Below are 21,587 nucleotides of genomic sequence, written 5' to 3'. Positions count from 1 at the left end.
GGCAAGACGACAAGAAAAATGCTGCTGAGCTTCTGGGTACATTGACCAACCCCTTGGTCAAGACTACTTCCAAAAAATGGGGGATTTCACTCAACAAATTCCCATTCCACATCAGTTTCCTTTGTTTTTTTCTATCAGTTCCATTTTTTCTCTCCCAATCTTTTCAAATAAGAAGACCAAAAAATACAAGCAAATTAAAACTACTTATATTCTTCCAACTTGTTGCTTGGTGTACACCAGAAAATATGTATTTTTAAAAAATATTTTAACAGGATGCTGATTTGAAAACAAGCAGCTAGATGTGTCACACAGAAACTAGATTTGACAGTGAGTTCACATACTTACATTCTGGAATTAATTTGCAAAAAACATGCCAACTGTTTTGACACTGGGAAACGTTCCTCCGCTGCACCTCTCATTTAAGAAGTCAACAAACTTGCAAAATTACCTTTTGTTTTTTGTTTTGAAAAAAGAAGTTAATCTTTCCACCTTGGCAGAGATTCTCTTTCAAAAGCATAAAAGTAAGTATTATCTTCTTAGCATCAAATCCGTTCAACTAATGTCAGATTAATGCTCCCATTTCACACTGCTAAACTGGTAAACAAAGTATGTTTTAGAATGATCTCATCTGAGTCCTTCTGTAATCACCGGAGAAGCTTTGCAAAGGGAGGTTAACTTCTATCATTCCACACAGGACTACCGGTGAAGCTCTGGGTTCCATCCTTGGCTGGGATCCCATCTTTGCAACAATTTGGAATAAAGAGTCATAGAAATGTGTGATAAAAATAAAAGCTGTTGCTTAAAAGAGGCTGGGAATTGTACCTGAAATCAGCAGGATTTCAAATCTGAGCTTATGCTCTTTGGATAAACCCAGGGGTTTAGTTAGGATTTTCCAAGTCTGGCAAGTTCTCACTATCTTTGCACGAGGACATTACAGGCTCTGCCTTTCTCACTACATTCATTTGTTGTGCCAACTCCCCCCACTCGAGTACAGGACCACAAGTTTAGATCAGGGGTCTCCAACCTTGGCAACTTTAAGACTTGTGGACTTCCAACTCCCAGAGTTTCTCAGCCAGCAAAGCCATGGTTGGAGACCCCTGGTTTAGATCACTTGAGTGGTCTGGCTTTATGTTTGGACTTTCCCGGCTTCTCAAGCATGTACCAGTTTTGTAAGAAAGATGGAGTCTTGTTTTCCCTACTGTACTAGACTTTTGGGAAAGAGAAAACAGCATAAAACTACTCTTCTCCAAAACACAGTTCCATGTCACTCTTAAAATGAAACTTTGCTCCATTGAGTGCACCATCTACTAACTACTTGGAAGACGGACCTACACTTCTTTCGTTACTTCTCCTGAACAGAAGGATAAAGCAAAGCTGACCCTTCCGTAACTGAGCAAGGGTTCATAAGAGGGATTAAAACAAAACAAAACCAAATGCACAGAACGAACAGGATTGACCTGACTATCCAGCTTATGGGCTCTTCTATTATTCACCAGGAGAAGATACCCGGATTATTCTATTCCTATCTTTTCCAATAGAAACCCATTTTTATGGGAAGCTGCATTACAATTACTATTTTTTAAAAAAACAATTGAAACAGGCTCCGCTCTTATGAGATGTTATTATGAAACAAACTCTTAAAAGGGCACCACAAGCAATATTTAAAAGGGCTTGAACTTCTCACTTTAAATGAACTTCAAAATACGCTGCTATGTAAACATTTATAAAATAGATCATGCAATCTATCGGAGGAATAATTTTTCAAACTACTGTGAAATCTTTAACCTCATATTCTACTGAGATTTAGATAACTTCCTTTAAACCCAATGCTATATACTGATTAAGTAGAAAAATCCAGGGGGCTCATTCTCCTAGCAAATTTATTATAATTTTATCCTTACTGTACTCAAAAATTTAGACACCTAAACCTATGGCTTCTCTAGGGTTTAGAAAATCTGGGCGTCCTCCTGGATGCATGGCTGTCTTTAGAGGAACATGTGACGGCCGTCGCCAGGGGAGCTTTTTATCAGGTTCACTTGATTCGCCAGTTGCGTCCCTTTCTAGACCAGGTTTCCCTTTGCACGGTCACTCATGCCCTTGTTACATCCCGCCTGGACTACTGTAATGCTCTCTACATGGGGCTCCCCCTGAAGGGTCTTAAAAATTGTACTAACTGACTTTACTTTGGCTGTAAACCGCCCTGAGTCCTTTGGGAGAAGGGCGGTATAGAAATTGAAACAATAAATAAATAAATAAGGGTACCCGGAAGCTCCAACTGGTCCAGAATGCGCCTGCGCGGGTGATAGAGGGAGCACCTCGTGGCTCTCATGTGACACCCCTCCTGCGCAGTCTGCACTGGCTTCCAGTGGTCTTCCGGGTCCAATTCAAGGTGCTTGTTACCACCTTTAAAGCGCTCCATGGCTTAGGACCGGGTTACCTACGGGACCGCCTACGGCCACCAGTAGCCTCCCAACGACCTGTGCGCTACCACAGAGAGGGCCTCCTCTGGGTACCGTCGGCCAAGCAATGTCGGCTGGCGACCCCCAGGGGGAGGGCCTTCTCTGTGGGGGCTCCTACCCTCTGGAATGAGCTACCTCCGGGGCTTCGTCAACTCCCCGACCTCCGGACCTTTCGCCGCGAGCTGAAGACGCTTTTGTTCCAGCCTGCAGGGCTAGCTTAAATGTAGTTTTTAATTGGGGTTTTTTAAATTGGGGTTTTTAAACGGGGTGTTTAATTGTATTCTAATTTTTAGGCCATACATTGAATTAGCTTTTTATACTATTTTTAACTTGTGTTATATGTATCTTGGTATTTTATTGTCTGTGAACCGCCCTGAGTCCTTCGGGAGAAGGGCGGCACACAAATTTAATTAATAAATAAATAAATAAATAAATAAATAAATAAAAATGGGCAATAAATTTCATTCAGACTGCCATCTCTTCCCAAATGCATGCTGAATTAGCAATTGTTAAAAATGTCCCCTGTCAGTCTAGCTCTACTTTCCTCTTGAGGATTGTTAAGTTTGAATTTGTAATGTAACAAAGACTGAATTTAGCAAACCCACACACATCATTGGTACAAAAGATAAATGCAGACTGTTGTGATAGCAAAGCTCGTGATCTCTTCTTCAACGTCAGATAAGGATTAAGCGTGACAGTTTTAGAACAAAAGACATTTGATCTTTCATTTCCCCCAAAATTGATGATCTCAGAATTTAGAGAAGGAAAAAAGCTATTTCACAAAGAATTAGGATTTAAAAAAAAAAACCTTTGCAATTCTCATATGTTTAACGGAAACAGTGAGAATCTATATCCTTTTGAATTTATTAGAAAAGATACTTGGCGTTATGACAGTTGTTTACTTTAGATTCCCATCCGCTCGCTCTGTTCCACATTACCTCTACATCAGACACCTTCATGCGTGTCCCCTCTTTGCCCACAAATATATCATCAATGTCCACAAGGATGTAGCGGTCAAGGGTCAGACAGAGACGCTTGCCAGTCAGGTAAGCAATAGCATCAACAAAGATGAGCTTGTGCAGCCAGAAATTGAGATTATTACCAAAGAGAACCCTCTGGATGCCGTCGTGGAGACCAAGGTCCTGCACCACTGTGGCATGCAGAGCTCTGTGCGTAGTCAGGTGAGGGATTGACTCAGAGGATTTGGTGCTGGCCATCAATACGGGTTCATAGGTTGTGTGATTTGACTGGAACACTGTCCAATCGTCCCCAGGCAGAGGGCCCTGTTCCACTTCGTTCGCCTGGGTGACGTACAGAAGTGGGGCACTGGGATTGATGTGATAATCTCGCAGCCCCAAATTGGAATGTAGGAAGAGAGGAAAGCCTTTGAGCTGAGCACTAAGCAAGCTGTTCTCATTTGCCTTGAAGAAACCGATGATCCCTACTCCATATTCCACGCAGTATTTGTCCAAGAGATCCCTGTTCCAGGTATCCAGGTTCACATATTTAAGGATGTTCTCATAGATAATAAGAGCATAGCGACCACGGTCCTTGTCCATTAGAGTGGGCATATCCCCCTTTCCAGGAGCAATCTCTGTCCTGTATTTAAAGCGACTAGATTCTAAGATGGCTACAATCTCTTGACCCAATTGGGAATAAATGCTTTCCACAAACACTAGCACCACAGGGTCTGTGCGTGAGTTGTCGACTGATTTCGTAAGCCTCCAGCTTGCCTGGGGCTGGATGAGGATCCTGTGTTGATTACTGCAATCGCTGAAGGGCAGAGGGGGCGGTTCCTTGATTTTGGGACTGTTAGTGACATAGTAAGCCAGGAAGCACATGGAGACCAGGCTGAAGGCAATAAGCAGCAGAATCAGTCTGTGGAGCTCCAACTGTCGCACGTGCCTCACCACTTTCCACAGCTGAATCATGATGAGGTGGGTGACTTAACCTTGCCTCAAGTTTGGCACCTATCAAGCTGCCTTGGTGTCTCCAGCGCCACCACCAAAAGAGCCCGTGGCAGCTCAGAGAAAACAAACGTAGGCTGCAGAGAGCACACAGGCCTAGGTGAGCAGCTGCAAGACTAGATCCCCAGTGATCTGCCATTTATCTCAAGTGACCATGGCCTTCAATTCCCATTGCTCCCTCGAGCACTTCCTCCTTGTGGTTTCTTCGCTGGCTGAGAAGAATCCTAGGCAGCAAGGAGGCTACATGCGCTCGTAAGGAAAGAATAGGCTCTCCAGAAAATGAAGTAGTGCCACCAACTGATGAGCTTGCCAATCACATGGTTGTTATTCTGAATTCGCCACCTGCAATGAAAAGTAAGATAAATTTAGGAGTTCTAGAAGATCAACAGTGAAAAAAAGATGCAGTGAAATACCTATGGTGACCTATGAAATTCAGCCATTGCTTCTGATATTATCAATAGAGATAAGTGGGACTTACAGAGAATGCTCAGCATTCCAATCTGCCACCCCTAATTTCAGGATTTTCTCTTTTATGTCTCCCCTAACAATGATTTTTAAGGCCCTCTGAGTATGTTCAATTCTTCCTGGACTTTTCTGTGTTTCATTTTCCCTTTCAAGGTTTCTTCCTGTGTGTATGTGTTTCTACTCCCGCAACCATCACATTATTTCCTCTTGTTTTCCAAGAATCCTCTTCGGTTTCCTTGATGTCACAATTGAGCCCAGAGCTGGCTACTAGCATATGTGAGGTGAATTGGGAAATCATGCCTGTGACATGCAAGTAAGGTGTACTCAGAGCAATTTAATTCCCAGCTTCTGGTGTAAAAATACTTTTTAGAAGATCCCTTAATGAATAAGGAAACATGTATACAGCTAGTCCTCAGCTTACAACCGTAATGGAGCCTGCCCATTATGGGCATAAATTGTAACCATCATGTGACTGATCTACTTTTAAAGCCCCTTTCTGCAGTGGTTGTTAAATGAATGTGGAAGCTGTAACACGGGTGCTGTAGTGGTTAAACGAACCAGTTGCTTACTATTGGTGTCTTCGCCAAAAAACAGAAGTAAATGACAGTTTTTGGCAAAACGGTTCTAATCACAGTCATGTGACTTCAGGATACTGCCAAAATATCGGCCAGTTGCTAAGTGCCCAGTTGGAACTGGAATGTTGGCACATGGGGGGGTGGAGGGTGGGCACACACAGCGTAGCTTTGAATGGCTGAAGGACTTGAAATAAGGACAATCCTTATTTCAGAGAATTACCAGGTTTTCCAGACTGAAATAGTGTTATTTTATCATCAGAGTTGCTTTACATTCAGGCTATCAAGATTTTAAAAAATTCCAAAATAGTTACCACCATAAACTCAAACAAAAGGAAATGAGGAACTCTAGAACAGGGGTCTCCAACCTTGGTCCCTTTAAGACTTGTGGACTTCAACTCCCAGAGTCCCTCGGCCAGCAAAGCTTAAAGTCTTAAAGGGACCAAGGTTGGAGACCCTGCTTTGCTGGCTGAGGAACTCTGGGAGTTGAAGTCCACAAGTCTTAAAGGGACCAAGGTTGGAGCCCCCTGCTTTGCTGGCTGAGGGATTCTGGGAGTTGAAGTCCACAAGTCTTAAAGGGACCAAGGTTGGAGACCCCTGGTGTAGGGTTTCCTGCCTGGGAATGGGGTTGGACTAGAAGACCTCCAAGGTCCCTTCCAACTCTGTTATTATGATTATTATTATTATTAAGAAGAGACAGAACAGCCCACCTGTCCAGGGATGGTTAGTGGACAGGTGTGTCCAACTTTGCCCGCTCTATAACAGGGGTCTCCAACCTTGGTCCCTTTAAGACTTGTGGACTTCAACTCCCAGGGTTCCTCAGCCAGCTTTGTTGGCTGAGGGACTCTAGGAGTTGAAGTCCACAAGTCTTAAAGGGACCAAGGTTGGAGACCCCTGCTCTAGAATATCATCATTACAATATAGGAAAAACTCTTTGGTGTTATTTGTCTGATAACAGAATGTGCACCAATGCATTTAGTTTTGGAATGACATAATCACACAAATGATACAATATGCAATATTTGTGATGCCACAATGATATTGCTTAAACTTACTATCCTCTGAGAAATAACAATCTTTTCCCCAGGAAGTCTGTTAAAATGAGATTTTACTCTTATTTTTTTTCCTTACGTTTTTAAATTCACAAATCATAAAATTAATTCATCTAGGCCTAGGTGAATAAGTTAAATACTGTACTAGTAGCGTCTATGGAGATTCTCAGTCATTCACAGATCAGATTGTCCTAAAAATGCTTTTTCAAGAGGCAACTGGACTTTCTGGTTTTTCTTTGAAGATGTTTCACTTCTCATCCAAGAAGCGAAACGTCTTCAAAGAAAAAACCAGAAAGTCCAGTTGCCTCTTGAAAAAGCACCTTTGGGTTAAATATTAGTATGAAATCTTTAAATTGTAAATACATAAACTATTCAGTAAGTACAAGTTGTTGGAAAATACTAGAAAGAAAAGAAAGTGCAGCAATAAGTAAAAGAAAATAAAGTAATATTCAAAAACTCCCTACTTTATGACTCAATTACCAAAGATGCCAAAGTACACAAAATTAAGAAAATCTGATCAGAAGCAGATGTCCTGTGCCCTCAAAGTAGAGACTCAAATCAAGTTTGTGAAGCAGAGACCAATCCTGTTTAAGAGAAATTACCCCATTTTACTTATTCAGCTATCTCCATTCTAATGGCTAAGTGTATGTAACGCAATAATTTTTAACAGACTTCTAAAGAATTTAAAGGAAAATTTGTTTTGAGGGTATCAAGTTGTGTGGGGAAAATGTTACTTTTCATTCTTTCAAGATACCACAACTGTTTTAAATATGTCTTTAAAGACCAAGTATGGTTTTATGGTTGAGTAGTCTTATTGGTAAAACTGATTTTAGTCTTCGTTAGAAAAAAGAACTAATCTGATCACCATTTAATGTTATAAAATCTGCTATAAAATCTGCCTAGCTAAGAAACTTTCTATAGCAAATAAATGAAGCCAGGCATCTCATAACTGCTCACATTTAAGAATTTCTCTTTCACAAAATTAAAATCTAACTAGTAAACAATCTTTTATTCTATTTATACAGGTCATCCTCAACTTATGACAACTGAGCCTGGAATTTTGGTCATTAAGAGAGATACCCATGTGAATGCCTCACTCAACAACCACAATTTCATTCTCCCCATTGAGGTGTTAAGCAACTCTTAATGTTTAAGGAGATGGGGGAGGCCTGGCACCAGCAAACAGAAACCTGTTGTGGGTCAGGAAGCCTCTGTTGGCTACACTGACTACTATGGGCGCCTTCTCCCTGATCTACCACTCCCAAGACGCCCGGGGGGTCCTCCTTGCTGCATCACTCCTGGGGTATTCTCTCAAGGCTGGCCAGAAAGCTAACAAAGGCTGTCCTCTTCAAGGCTAGAGAGGCTCTTTCCAGCCTTGAGAAATGTTGCCTCTCTAGCCGTGAGGAAGATTGCTAGCTTTCCAGATGTGCCTTGCATTGCCTGGGCATGCCTGTCAACAGCTGCAGGTAAAGGGAAATGGACTCAGGTGTGGTGGGATAGGGAGAAAGCCCAGGCTTCTCAGGAGTGATGGAGCAGGAGAGAAGACCCACATGCTAGTGGATCTAGTCAGTTGAAGCCTCCTGACCCATTGTAAGGCGAGATACAATGCTCCACTGGTCGTAAGTGCTTTCAAGTGCCCAAATATTGATCATTAACTGTTGGGGTGCTGCAACAGTTGGAACTTCAAGTAGGGATCATAAATCCCTTTGTTCAGCACTGTGGTAATTTTCAACAGTCCCTGAACAAATGCTTGTAAGTCGAGGAGTATCTGTAGAAGTAGTTATTTATGGTTAATTTCAATTAAAATATTTTATGTTGCTTTTCTACTTTAAAGCATTCAAAATGGATTCACAAAAATAATTAAAATTGGAAATGAAGTAAAATCTATATAAGGAAGATCAAATCGTTAGATACTCAAGCCTATCACAGAAAACAGATGAAACAATCTGCAAAATACTCTTCATCACGTCATAGTTTCTTTCAGCTTTTAAGTTTGCCTTACAAAGATTTTTCCTACAAATCAGAATACATCAAAATTCTAGGGCCAGCTCCATGCTCATCAGACACACATCTGCTATTCAAAAACAAGCAGATGTGCAAAGCTGTAGGACTAGTTCGGTCAAATCAAGAACCAACACCAAGTGACTACATCAATTTGTGTCCAAGGGCAACTATTCATAGAAATGTTTTGTGCCAAGAATGCAAGCACAAGCAAGCATACACAAGTACGTGCATACACACGCACACATACACACACACACACACCCTTCATCAGACTGCCAGGCTTTTGAGAAGCCGACTCATGGAGGCCTTGCCAGCTGGCCCAGTGTTTTTATAGAAGTGTTGGGATGGCATCAACAATCTAAAATCAAGTGAAATGACACAATGAAGGAGGATACCTAGCAGCAATCTCTGTATTCAATGACTAGACTTCCCGCAGGGCTCTAAGGAATCCTAAGAGGTCCAGATCTTCATGTGACCTGCCCGCTTAGATATTTGAAAGCCAGGACTGGCTAATTTTATATGAACTACAGTATTCTGAGCTCCTTCAGGACTGGGAGAGTTCTGCAATACTACCGTTATAAGAATTCAGCAGACTACCCTCCCCAGCCAATGAGCTAATGTATACAAACATTTGTAAATGTTAGTCAGCTTGGATAAAAGGTAAAGGTAAAGGTTCCCCTCGCACATACGTGCTAGTCGTTGCTGACTCTAGGGGGCGGTGCTCATCTCCGTTTCAAAGCCAAAGAGCCAGTGCTGTACGAAGACGTCTCCGTGGTCATGTGGCCGGCATGACTCAACGCCAAAGGCGCACAGAACGCTGTTACCTTCCCACCAAAGGTGGTCCCTATTTTTTCTACTTGCATTTTTACGTGCTTTCAAAACTGCTAGGTTGGCAGAAGCTGGGACAAGTAACGGGAGCTCACCCCAATATACCGCAGCACTAGGGATTCGAACCGCCGAGCTGCCGACTTTTTGATCGACAAGCTCAACGTCCTAGCCCCTGAGCCACCGCGTCCCTCAGCTTGGATACTGAAACACAATTAAGTCAAACTTCACAGCAGGTCTAAGCTATCTTTTTATTCCGCTAACGGCCTTTTATCACCACCACATTATTACTGACCATCCTATCTAAATGTCTAGGACCTAATCAATTATCTCCAAGGGTGTTGAAAAGTTGAATTGTTATCTCAAAAGACCCATTCCGTGATCTTTGAGAAGGTATGGAGGATGGGTTTAACTGCCAGAAGATTGGTGAAGACAAATGCTCCTATCTTCAAAGATAAAAGGAAAAGAGAACCAGAGCAGATTAGTCAGCCTCACATCAATATCCGGGAAAACTGGCAAGAGATTATTAGGGAATTATTCTCTGAACATTTATAAAATAATTCATACCTTGGCAAAAAGCCTGTGTGTACTTTTCCTTTTTAAAATAATTTTTCTTGAAGACATTTTTAATAAAGTAAAAACCATGAAAGAAAATAAAGATAATAAAAAGAATAAAATGTGAAAAAGAAAATAGAAAAATTGGGGGGGAGGGAGAAAAAAGGAAACGAAAAGGAAAAGAAAGGTTATAAAGAATTTTCAAACCCAGAAATCAAAAATTCATTTTTCTCTTTTTTTCAGCAACAAGGAGTTTCCAGTCACTGATAAATGTAGTTGATGATCTTTCATCAAACAATTCAATTTTGCCACTTCTGCTCTATTTCTGTCATCTTAACCAACCTTTCCTCCATCATGGATATTTCAAAGTCTTTCCATTTTTGCACCTATCTCACAGTAGTAATCAGATATAAAAATAATCTTCTATGGCTCTTTTCTAAAGAACAACTAACATTCAAAGCAACTTGATCTATTTTTTAAATAAAAACTACCAGTTTCCATCCCACTCCAGGGGAAGGATACTGCAAAATCTCCATTCCCATCCCACTCTGGGACCAGCCAGAGGTGGTAATTTGCCTGTTCTCTGAACTACTCAAAATTTCCGCTACCGGTTCTCCAGAACCTGTCAGAACCTGCTGGATTTCACCAAAAGAGAATATGGCAAAAATGTGGGCTGAATTTTGCTACTATTAGCTGGATGCAGAGCTGGCTGAACCTAATGAGCATCTAGTATAATAGTGGTGCCATGTTAAGCCAGAAGGAAAGATTCAGTGACATAGAATCTGATATTCTGCTGTTCAACGTAATTATCAATGACTTAGATGAGGGATTAGAAAATATTAGAAAATATGATTAATCTTAAATGACAGTAACAAAATTCAGCAATACCTTAACAAATATATTAAGGTCCTCCTGAATTTTGTTAAAGATGTATTTGTTAAGATATTTGGGAGAAAAATGGCTAGAACACAACTTCAGTTTGCTTTTTTTCCTTCTGGTGGACATAGTTCAAAGTATCTACCCACCTTCATATTTTGTAAAAATGCTTCTGAGGTACAAATTGGAGAATTGTTTGAACTTGGGATTATTCCTGAGACCGGCACTTAGCTTCTCAGTGTGGTGCGTCTCATTTTTTAATTGCACCAGCATATTTCACAGTACATTATGAACCATAACGAACAGAGTCACCGTAGAGCCTTAGCATGCCAGCCAGCCTTGTATTCATTTTATTCATCTGAGAATAAAAAGTCTATCAAATTCCATTCTCATCACTAAAAGCAGGAAAAAAGTCTCTCACTTTTCTTTGTGAATAGATGGAAATATTTTGCCTTGCCACCAAAATGAAGAATCCTTTAGTAGAAGAATTTGATTTCAAATTTCAAATTGTAGAATGTAACTTTAACGTTAGGCTCAAATTTAGAACTAGACAAGGATAATTTGAAATGTTCTGTGTCAGGGGTCTCCAACCTTGGTCCCTTTAAGACTTGTGGACTTCAACTCCCAGAGTCCCTCAGCCAGCAAAGCTCTGGGAGTTGAAGTCCACAAGTCTTAAAGGGACCAAGGTTGGAGAGCCTTGTTCTGTGTAATAAACAGTGTAAAGTAATCATGCTGCTCTTCCTTAGCAGTCTTCACCAAGCCGGGAAAAAATACTAAGGTGTTGATCTTTGGATCCATTCTCCACTGATTTGTTTGTTTGTTTGCTTGTTTACTGCTCTCAAGATAGTTCAGCCAAATATTCCTGGCCATTCACTGATCTATGCTTATCCTTGAATACCAGGACAAACCCTTCTCTGATCCAATAGCCACTGGGACAATTTTTCTGTCTGTTAACCAGTTTTCGGAAGGGGGGGGGAAGGAAATGGCAATTATATATATAGTATTCAATATGAGTTTAGGGCTTATTGTTAAAACCATATAAACATTTAAAGTACTGGAGTCTAAAACATATAAAGAATAGTTAATGGAATTGAGTATGACTAGTTTAATGAAAAGGAGGACCAGAGGTGACATAATAGCAGTGTTCCAATATTTCAGGGGCTGCCACAAAGAAGAGGGAGTCAAGCTATTCTCCAAAGCACCTGAGGGCAGGACAAGAAGCAATGGGTGGAAACTAATCAAGGAGAGAAGCAACCTAGAACTAAGGAGAAATTTCCTGAGTTAGAACAATTCATCAGTGGAACAACTTGCCTGCAAAAGTTGTGAATTCTGAATTCTGAACACTGAAAGTTTTTAAGATGTTGGATAACCATTTGTCTGAAGTGGTGTAGGTTTTCCTGCCTAAGCAGGGAGTTGAACTAAAAGAACTCCAAATCCCTTCCAACTCTGTTATTTTATTCTATTCTATTTAGATGATGCAGTTATATTTTTCTAGAGTGAGAAGGATTTGAATAGAAATGTAGATTAGAACAGATGTTTGGAAAGTTATTTTAATGCAAGACTCAAAGGTGATCCCTTCACGACAGAGAACTTATTTCACTTATCCTCTGCAAAAATCAAGAGAACCAAAAAATCATTTTCCTTTTAAAACTCTAACTGACATCTGATAAATGCACTGAAGCTGTCAATGCCTGCAGAAAGAGTGTTACACTCCACAGCAGAAGTCAGTTCGCTGCAAAGGACACTGGAGGCTCTGAGCTCACTTGGGATTTTACTAGTTCTACAATTCTAACAAATCGACCCAATGAAGGCCAACCCAATGATCATCTTATCCATAGTTGGCCATTTAGATCAGGGGTCTCCAACCGTGGCAACTTTAAGCCTGGAGGACTTCAACTCCCAGAATTCCCCAGCCAGCTGGCTGGGGAATTCTGGGAGTTGAAGTCCTCAGGCTTAAAGTTGCCAAGGTTGGAGACCCCTGATTTAGATGCTATGATTTTCTTGATCAGTGACAATTTGCTCTTCAGAAGCTGGGTTTGCTTATTACCAGGTGCAGGGAGAGCTAATTTTGTAAAAGTTTTATGGGGAAAAGCCATAAAATAAGAATGCAGTTTAATGCTTTGTAGAACCTGATGGCTCAAACATGGCTGAAATCCCACAATTATACTGTATATGTTATTTGAATTGCTATTTTGATAAATGTGGTAAATTTCACCAATAAAGCTTAAGTTATAGAATCATACGGTTGGAAGGGATTTAGGAGGTCTTCAATCCCTGCCCGAAACAAGAGTCCTTATAACAATCTGGACAAATGGTGGTCCAATCTTTTCTTGAAAACCTCCAGCGATTGAGTATCCACAGCTCCCAGGAGCAAACTGTTCCACTGATTAATCATTCTTACTGTCAGGAAATTCCTTCTTATTTCCACATTGACTCTCCCTCTGACAAACTTCCACCCATTGCTTTTTCTCCTGCCCTTAGGTATATGGAGAATAAATTGATCTCCTTTTCCTGTGATAGCCCTTTAAGTATTGGAAGACTGCTATCATGTCTCCCCTAAGCCGTTTCTTTATTAGGATAAGCATACCTTGTTGCCTTAGCCGAGTGATGGCTAACCTTTTTGCCATTGCGTGACAGGAGGGGGGGTGGGAGGGTTGTGCGCGCACACCCATAATTCTATGTACCCCGCTACTGGGCATGCACATGCGACTCCCCCCCACCCCACTCCTGGCACGCGATGGCCCTGTTTTTCTCTCTCACCTGGCTCCAGAGCCTCTCTTTGAGTCGGGGGGGGGGGGAGGCAAAAACGGCCTTCCCCATCCCCTTGGAGGCCCTCTGGAGAAATGGCCCATTTACCAACTTCTGGTTGGACAGGAAGTGACTTTTTTTGTTGTCCCCAGCCTCCAGAGACTCCTAGAGCTTGGTATTATCTGCAAATCTGATGAGTTTCCTTTCTATCCCCTTGTCTAGATCATTTATGATGATTATGCACAGTTGCTCATGCCCTGGTTACATCCCGCCTGGACTACTGTAATGCTCTCTACATGGGGCTTCCCTTGAGGGGTACCCGGAGACTCCAACTGGTCCAGAATGCGGCTGCGCGGGTGATAGAGGGAGCACCTTTTGGCTCCCATGTGACACCCCTCCTGCGTAATCTGCACTGGCTCCCAGTGGTCTTCCGGGTTCACTTCAAGGTACTTGTTATCACCTTTAAAACGCTCCATGGCCTAGGACCGGGATATTTACGGGACCGCCTACTGCCACTATTAGCCTCTCACCGACCAGTGCGCTCTCACAGAGAGGGCCTCCTCCGGATACCGTCAGCTAAACAATGTCGGCTGGCGACCTCTACGGGGGGGGGCTTCTCTGTGGGGCCTACCTCTGGAGCAGGCTTCCTCTGGGGCCGTCAACTCCCGATCTCAGGTCCTTCCGCCGCGAGCTGAAGACGCTGCTGTTTCGAAGAGCAGGACTAGCTTGAACGTAGTTTTAAATTTGGGATTGTAAAAAAAAAAAAAAGGGTTTAAATGAGGTTTTAAATTTGTATTTAAAAGTTAGAGCATCAATTGAATTTAACTGTCTATTCTTTTAGCTTTTTTATGTATTATATGTTTTTCTGTCTGTTTTTGACTGTGAACCGCCCTGAGTCCTTCGGGAGATGGGCGGTATACAAATATAATAATAAATAAATAAATAAATAAATTTATGAAGATTTTGAAAAGCACCAGGCCCAAGGCAGAAACATGAGGTACCCTATTGCATGCTTCCTCCATGTAGATGTAGCTCTATTATAGCAACATGCTGAGTCCAGTTGGTCAGCCAACTGCGAATCCATCCATTGGTGGTACTGTCTATTCCACATTGTTCTAATTTTACCAAGATGTAGGCTGAGGTCTACTTTAGTCAAATGCCTTACTGAAGACAAAGTATACTATATCCACAGCATTTCCCTGCTCCACTAATTTGTCACTTCATCAAATAAGACAATAAGGTTTCAATCAAAATAGAACTGGAAGGGACCTTGCAGTCCAGCCCCCTTCTCAAGGAGGAGATCCTATGCCATTCCAGACAAGTGACTGTCCAGTCTCTTCTTTAAAACCTCCAGTGATGAAGCACCTACAACTTCTGAAGGCAGAGCTGTTCCACTGGTTCATTGTCCTCGCTGTTAGGAAGTTTCTCCTTAGTTCTAGATTGCTTCTCTCCTTGATTAGTTTCCATCCATTGTTTCTTGTTCTGCTTTGGAAAATAAATTGACGCCCCTCCTCTTTGTGGCAGCCTCTCAAATACTGGAAGACTGCTATCATGTTGCTCCTAGTCCTCCTTTTCTCTAGACCAAGGGTGTTAAACTCAATTTCATTGAGGGCTGCATCAGGGAGGCTGAGTGGCCATGGTCAGGGTGGGTGTGGCCACCTCAACATCACTCGTGTTGGGGGGCCAAGCACTCTGCCAGCGAAAATGGGCTCTTGAGCTCCGTTTTCGGTTGCGACGGCCTCCTGCAACCCTCTGCCAGCGAAAACGGAGCTTAGGAGGACCCCCTCCCATGCTCCATTTTCGCTGGTGGTGATGCTGTCTATATCCCACATTTTTCTCGCTTACCACGAAGTAAGTTGTGGTCTACTTTGTCAAATGCCTTGCTGAAGTCTAAATATACTACGTCCACAGCATTTCGCTGGTCTACTAATTTAGTCACTTTGTCAAAGTATGAAATAAGATTGGTTTGGTATGATCTGATTCCTGGGTCTGTTTCTTTTTATTTTTTGAAAATGGGAACCACCTCAGCTCTTTTCCAATCCTCTGTAGTTCCCCAGTGCTCCAAGATTTTTTCAAGATTTGATACAATGGTTCCAAGATAATATCTGCCAGCTCCTTCAGAATTCTGGGATGTAATCAGGTCCCGGTGATTTACATTCATCAAGGTCAGACAGTCTTATAATTTTCTTGCTTATTTTAATTTTTATTTCTAGTCTTTTACAGTTATGTTTTTGGTAGGTTGGGCTATAGTTTCTTTTTTTGTGAAGACCGGTGCAAAGAATGAAAGCTTGTCTGCATAATTTGATTTTAACAAACCCATGTTCATTTCCAGTAATCACCTTGTTCCTTTCCACATCTCACAAATCCTATGTTTCTGTCTTCAGAATGTTTTTTTTAATAGCGATATAAATTATTTCGTAAAAGAGGTGATAGATAATTTGCTAAGCTAACTTCATAGCTATGGTAGAAAGATATGGCATTAAAGTTTTAATGAAGCAATCTTATGCTGCCACCAAAAATGAAGCTAACTGCTTGGTGATTTTCTGAAGCACAATTTTTGCAACTTGATCCCAACCATCTCTACTCGTCCTGAGGAGATATAGGTGCATCCTGAGTTTAGCCAGAGACTTGAAAAGAAGAAAACATATAAGATCATCAGACTACATTAATAGATAATCTCTACAGATATACCAGAATCCATCATCCTGAGAAAATGCTGCTATATCCACCTTTAATGAAGCACTCTCCTGGTAGTTTCTCTCCTGGTATTTGTCATGCTCTTTGGATATCTAATTATGCCATCATATTCGGTCAAGCAGACACTCTCTAGAGCAGGGGTCTCCAACCTTGGTCCCTTTAAGACTTGTGGACTTCAACTCCCAGAGTTCCTCAGCCAGCTTTGCTTTGCTGAGGGACTCTGGGAGTTGAAGTCCACAAGTCTTAAAGGGACCAAGGTTGGAGACCCCTGCTTTGCTGGCTGAGGGACTCTGGGAGTTGAAGTCCACAAATCTTAAAGGGACCAAGGTTGGAGACCCCTGCTTTGCTGGCTGAGGGACTCTGGGAGTTGAAGTCCACAAGTCTTAAAGGGACCAAGGTTGGAGACCCCTGCTCTAGAGTCTCTGGAAAAGACCCAGCTGTGGCCAGAGATGTTTTTTTTCCAGAGAAAATAATCACAGAGGTAACAGAGGAACAATATACCATCCAATCTGTAAAATTTGCACCAAAATCAAATTTAAACTTACATTTTTCAATTACTTTGAATAAAGTTGTACAATTAGATATTTATTACTTAAGCTCAGCATTGTTTAATCAAGGTCAACAAAACAAAACTGATGAGCTGGATACATTCACAGTTGTCTGCAAGACAAGTTTCCAGAAGCTGCTTTTAGTGACAATCTGTTGTGAAGCTCAGTTTGCAATATATAGATGTATTTTTATCCAGGATATAAAAGACCCTCATTATATTTGGGAAAGTGGCGTATTGTGCTCTATTAGCTTGAACATTTTTTTTTATGTTGGAGGTAGTCAGCATCTGCTGGGTTTTTTTTTTTTATTCAAAAAGTTTTACAGAAAATTCCCCCCCATTTCCCCCCCCTTCACAACCCCCCTCCCCCCCCTTCCCGGAACGAGCACAAGGTATAGTTAAAAATAAAACAAACATATGCTAAAAAAATTTCGTCCCAACTTAATTATATTCCTACAATTCTCATCAGTTCCTAACTTCCCCCGAAAACAATCAAAAATAATACATCATTCAAAAACAGTCTGATAACTCTTAGTCTGATATCTACTTTGAATATAGTCAATCCATTTTTTCCATTCCTTTAGTATCTTTCTTGCATATTGTCTTTCAAAAAGGCTGATATTTTCGCCATCTCAGGTGCTGGGGTTTTTTTTAAACACCCATTTCTAATTAGATAAAAACTCTCTTTGAGAAGAAACTGTCTGGGTTTTTAAAAACTACATGGTCCAATAAAAAGATGGAAAAGACTCAAATTTAGATATCTTGGTCATTTGGAAAACTAGTCATTTTTGTCTAAGTTTTAAAATAAACAATCATCACAATTCCAATGCTTCTTTTTTTCTTAGGAGAAACTTCCTTTCTCAAGGCTGATGGTACCTTAAAGGTCAGGCAAAGAGCAAAAGACCACTAGATTTCTCTGGCAGCGGCTCTTAGGAGGTATTAGGAGTTAAACTGGCTTAAATTTAAAATTAAAATTAAATTTGGTGGCCCGGACAGAATTCCTGCTGTAAAAAGCAGTACAGAACAGTAAAAAGCAATTTGTTAAGTGTTTGACGAAGAGACTCGTAGTAAACATAAAATATACAGAAGCTAACATGTCCATCTTTTAATTAAAGTTGTATAGCCTGTAATTGCATAGATTTTAGTGACCACCTGGCACATGTTTCCTGTTGTTATTTTCCTTTTCTTTCTTTTTTTTTAAAAAGAAGAGCCCTATTTGCAGCCCCTTGAGCAGCAACGCTATTATCAAGCAATGTTTACATTCCTGCAAACTTCTCAAAGTAGAAAAAGTAGGCATTACACCTCAGAATCTATTGCAGCAAACTTGAATACACGGGCTCTATCCTTTTATTTTTTTTTCCTTCCTTCCCCTTTCTCATGTCTACATTTTCTCTAAACTGCCTAATAAAAATGCACTTGGAAACAGGCACAGTCCCAACTGGTTTAAGAATTCTACACAGGATCATTCTCCTCTCAAAAAGGGCCAGCAAGTGAAGAAATAGTAACAAATCAACAAATTGTGCTTAAATTGTACATGACAGCATTCAAGCTGCTGTTTTGCATCTTGAACAAAAAGGTAAGAAACTGAAGCCGTAACCTAAGATTATTTACCAGGAACATTAAGTTTTTCCCCCCAGAAAAATGATTTAATGTTTCTAGCATGTTTAAGGAAGCGTAGTTCCTGAGTTGGAGCAAAAAATACCAGGAAAAACACTGAAGTCAGATATTGGTGTGGAGATTGTTAATTAAACTATTTTTACCACTCCTTAAAAAGTCTAGCAGAAATGATTTTGCTTAAACTTTCCAGATCATTTTTTTTCTTCAACATAATTAATGTCCTTGAGTGGCTCAGACTGTAAGACAATCTGTTATTAACAGCAGCTGCTTGCAATTACTGCAGGTTCAAGCCCCACCAGGCCCAAGGTTGACTCAGCCTTCCATCCTTTATAAGGTAGGTAAAATGAGGACCCAGATTGTTGGGGACAATAAGTTGACTTTGTATATAATATACAAATGGATGAAGACTATTGCTTGACATAGTGTAAGCTGCCCTGAGTCTTCGGAGAAGGACGGGATATAAATTCAAAAAAAAATAATAGCTGATCTCAATAAGTTGACTTTGTAAATATATACAAATAGAATGAGACTATTGCCTATCAACATTCTTTCATTCTCTGAAGTGGCTTAGCAAGAGGGCTGTAGCTCACCTGAACTGCTGCATAAATGATTCTCCAGTTTATCTGAAAAATTCTAGAAGTGGCACACTCAGGTTCACAAGCACCGGTTTAGCTCTGCCTGGTAAGGCCTGTTATTAAGAACACAAAGCCTGCAATTACTGCAGGTTCGAGCCCGGCCCAAGGTTGACTCAGCCTTCCATCCTTTATAAGGTAGGTAAAATGAGGACCCAGATTGTTGGGGGGGGGCAATAAGTTGACTTTGTAAATATATACAAAATAGAATGAGACTATTGCCCTATACATTGTAAGCCGCCCTGAGTCTTCGGAGAAGGGCGGGGTATAAATGTAAACAAAAAAACAACAACTGTGAAGCATTAAAAACATTTTTAAAAGAAGCTAGACTGAGACTTTCCATTCTTCTGTATTTATTCAGATAACATTTTTTTAAACATTAGAATCATTTATATTTGCTTCATTTTCTATAGTATTTTTGGATAAGTTTTTCTCAGATTTTGAGAAATAAAATAAAATAAAAAATAGAATAAAAAATTCTATTCTATTCTATTCTATTCTATTGTTTCTCCCCTAAAAAGCACCAGTTTTACAATATACGCTATGTTAATTCTTTAATAGCTCTGAGGGTTTTCTGTACATGACCCAAGTACAGAATGTTTAGTAAATGATCATACTTAAAAATAATGTTGACTGCAGAAATTATAAAAATTTCCACATGCGTACATGTTTTATATGAAATAAAGACAGTTTAGCTCAGTTTTTACATCTAACCTGTTGGAATTTTCTCATGCTGAATATAGAGATGGGACTGGTTTTACTGTATAAGTATTCCTGATAGCAGCTTCTGGGTAGTAACTATGAGCTTTTACACCATATTAGTGCTATTGGTATTATTGTCATTTTACTATAGGCAGTACATCAAAGGTCTCTCCTATTTTTATTCTCAGAACAAGCTTGTGAGTTTGAACCAAAGTCACTCCAGGAGTTCCCACCTGAAGAAAGTATCTGCTTTATAGCTATGCAAGTCCCAAACCAATTTATTGTTCCACTGCTTTTCCTAGATGGTAAAATTTTGCTTCTCTCTGAACAAACTATAGTGAAAAGGACACAATCTTGAACACAGACTGGAGGACTCCAGATTTAAATTATTGGGCGAGTCACTATCCTTCAATCTAACCCAGGGGTCTCCAACCTTGGTCCCTTTAAGACTTGTGGACTTCAACTCAGCAAAGTTGGCTGAGGGACTCTGGGAGTTGAAGTCCACAAGTCTTAAAGGGACCAAGGTTGGAGACCCCTGATCCAACCCACTTCTGCTGTGACATTAAAACTGAATAATGTCAAGAATTTTGCACTGAGTTTGTAGGAGAAATTTATACAGCTCTGCATATTAGTAGATTAAAACAATAATTGGAACAGTTCATGCGGCCAGACTATAAAGGCTCACACCACAACAGTAGACATTATGTGAGAAGGCAAACAAGATTCCCCCCTTCTTTCACCCTACTCTCGAAATTCCATTTTTTTCTCAGGCCACAAAGAAACAGTCCACCTGGCTAAATTTATTACTCTTTTATTGAAGTACTGCTAACTCAGTGTCATGCATATAAAAAGTATATAAAACTATCCAATCCTTAAGAAAAAAAACCCCACACACTTTCAAAAGTTCTTCAGGAGAGGAACATTTTAGTGGGAGAGATGACAGCCAAAAAACCAAAACAAAAAAAACCCAAGAGAGGATCTTGACATTCCTGGATGTTTTGTACAGATACAAAACAGAAAAGAGGGTTTTAACCTATGGTGAGATCCTAAGCACTTGGATTCAGCAAGTGCAGGCAATTCTTACCTTTTGGTCTTAATTTTCTGAGTCACAGTTACAAGCCTTTCAAAGAAAAAACAAAACAAAAATAGGATACCTTGGGTAGATGCACAACAACTACAAGGCAGTGAAATTCTAGATGAGGGTTCATGCAGCTTATCCTACTCAACACTGAAGCCCTGTCATTTTAAAACAATTAAAATTTGCCAGCATCTTTTAAAGTCAAAACAAATACAGATTGTAAAAATCAACGCTGAATACATGTATGGCATTAATGAATATGGTTAATCCATGAACATGTAGAAATTCAGATGGGGGTTTAAAAGAAGGAAAAATTGAGTATTTTAGGCAGTACAATCCCGATTACTGTAACTTTTTGCCTAGTTTGATTGTCAGTCTTGAGAGATAATACCAACTTGTAATAGCTGTCCAAGCATATTGATAAGAAAACAAACTGATATCCCAAAAGTGCAAATTCATTGATAGTTGATGGTGGTATGTCTGGAGCAAAATATCTCCTAGGGGATAATGGCCAGGCTCACAGTAAGGGTAGTGAGGCAGAAGATTCTGGTTGGCTGAACTACAGGAATGGAAATCCTCACTCCCCTAAGCCAAGTGGTAGGTCATAATTTCTCATTTGTTTAAGTGAAAAGCATCTCTGACATCTTCAAGCCTAATTAAATCACCTTTTGTCAGAAGCAAGGAACAAAATAAGTCATAGGTTAAAAAAAAAACAACCCAAGCTCTGCCAAGAGGCTTAGAAACATGTAATTTATTTTGTATTTTAAAGCATTTATTTGTTAGTGGACCAA

The 21,587-nt window shown here is 40.4% G+C and overlaps 1 protein-coding gene across 2 annotated transcripts in view; it reads right to left on the bottom strand.

Moving 5' to 3' along the window:
* The window catches only part of NDST2 (N-deacetylase and N-sulfotransferase 2), an 83,319-nt gene that overhangs the window by 27,642 nt on the left and 34,090 nt on the right, over positions 1 to 21,587 (bottom strand). Inside the window, exons 2-3 of one of the 2 annotated variants that reach the window (XM_058188578.1) lie at positions 20,803 to 20,838; positions 3,398 to 4,768 (exon numbers count right to left, since the gene is read on the bottom strand). In XM_058188578.1, the coding sequence (XP_058044561.1) occupies positions 3,398 to 4,390 (993 nt within the window). In that variant the 5' untranslated portion in view covers positions 4,391 to 4,768; positions 20,803 to 20,838. The remainder of the gene's footprint in view (positions 1 to 3,397; positions 4,769 to 20,802; positions 20,839 to 21,587) is intronic. The other variant, XM_058188577.1, reaches the window with a different exon arrangement.

Source organism: Ahaetulla prasina, chromosome 6 (assembly GCF_028640845.1).
Source record: "Ahaetulla prasina isolate Xishuangbanna chromosome 6, ASM2864084v1, whole genome shotgun sequence".
Classification (NCBI taxonomy): domain Eukaryota; kingdom Metazoa; phylum Chordata; class Lepidosauria; order Squamata; family Colubridae; genus Ahaetulla; species Ahaetulla prasina.
Note: the sequence above shows the minus strand (reverse complement) of the source record. Positions and strands in the feature narration are given on the sequence as shown.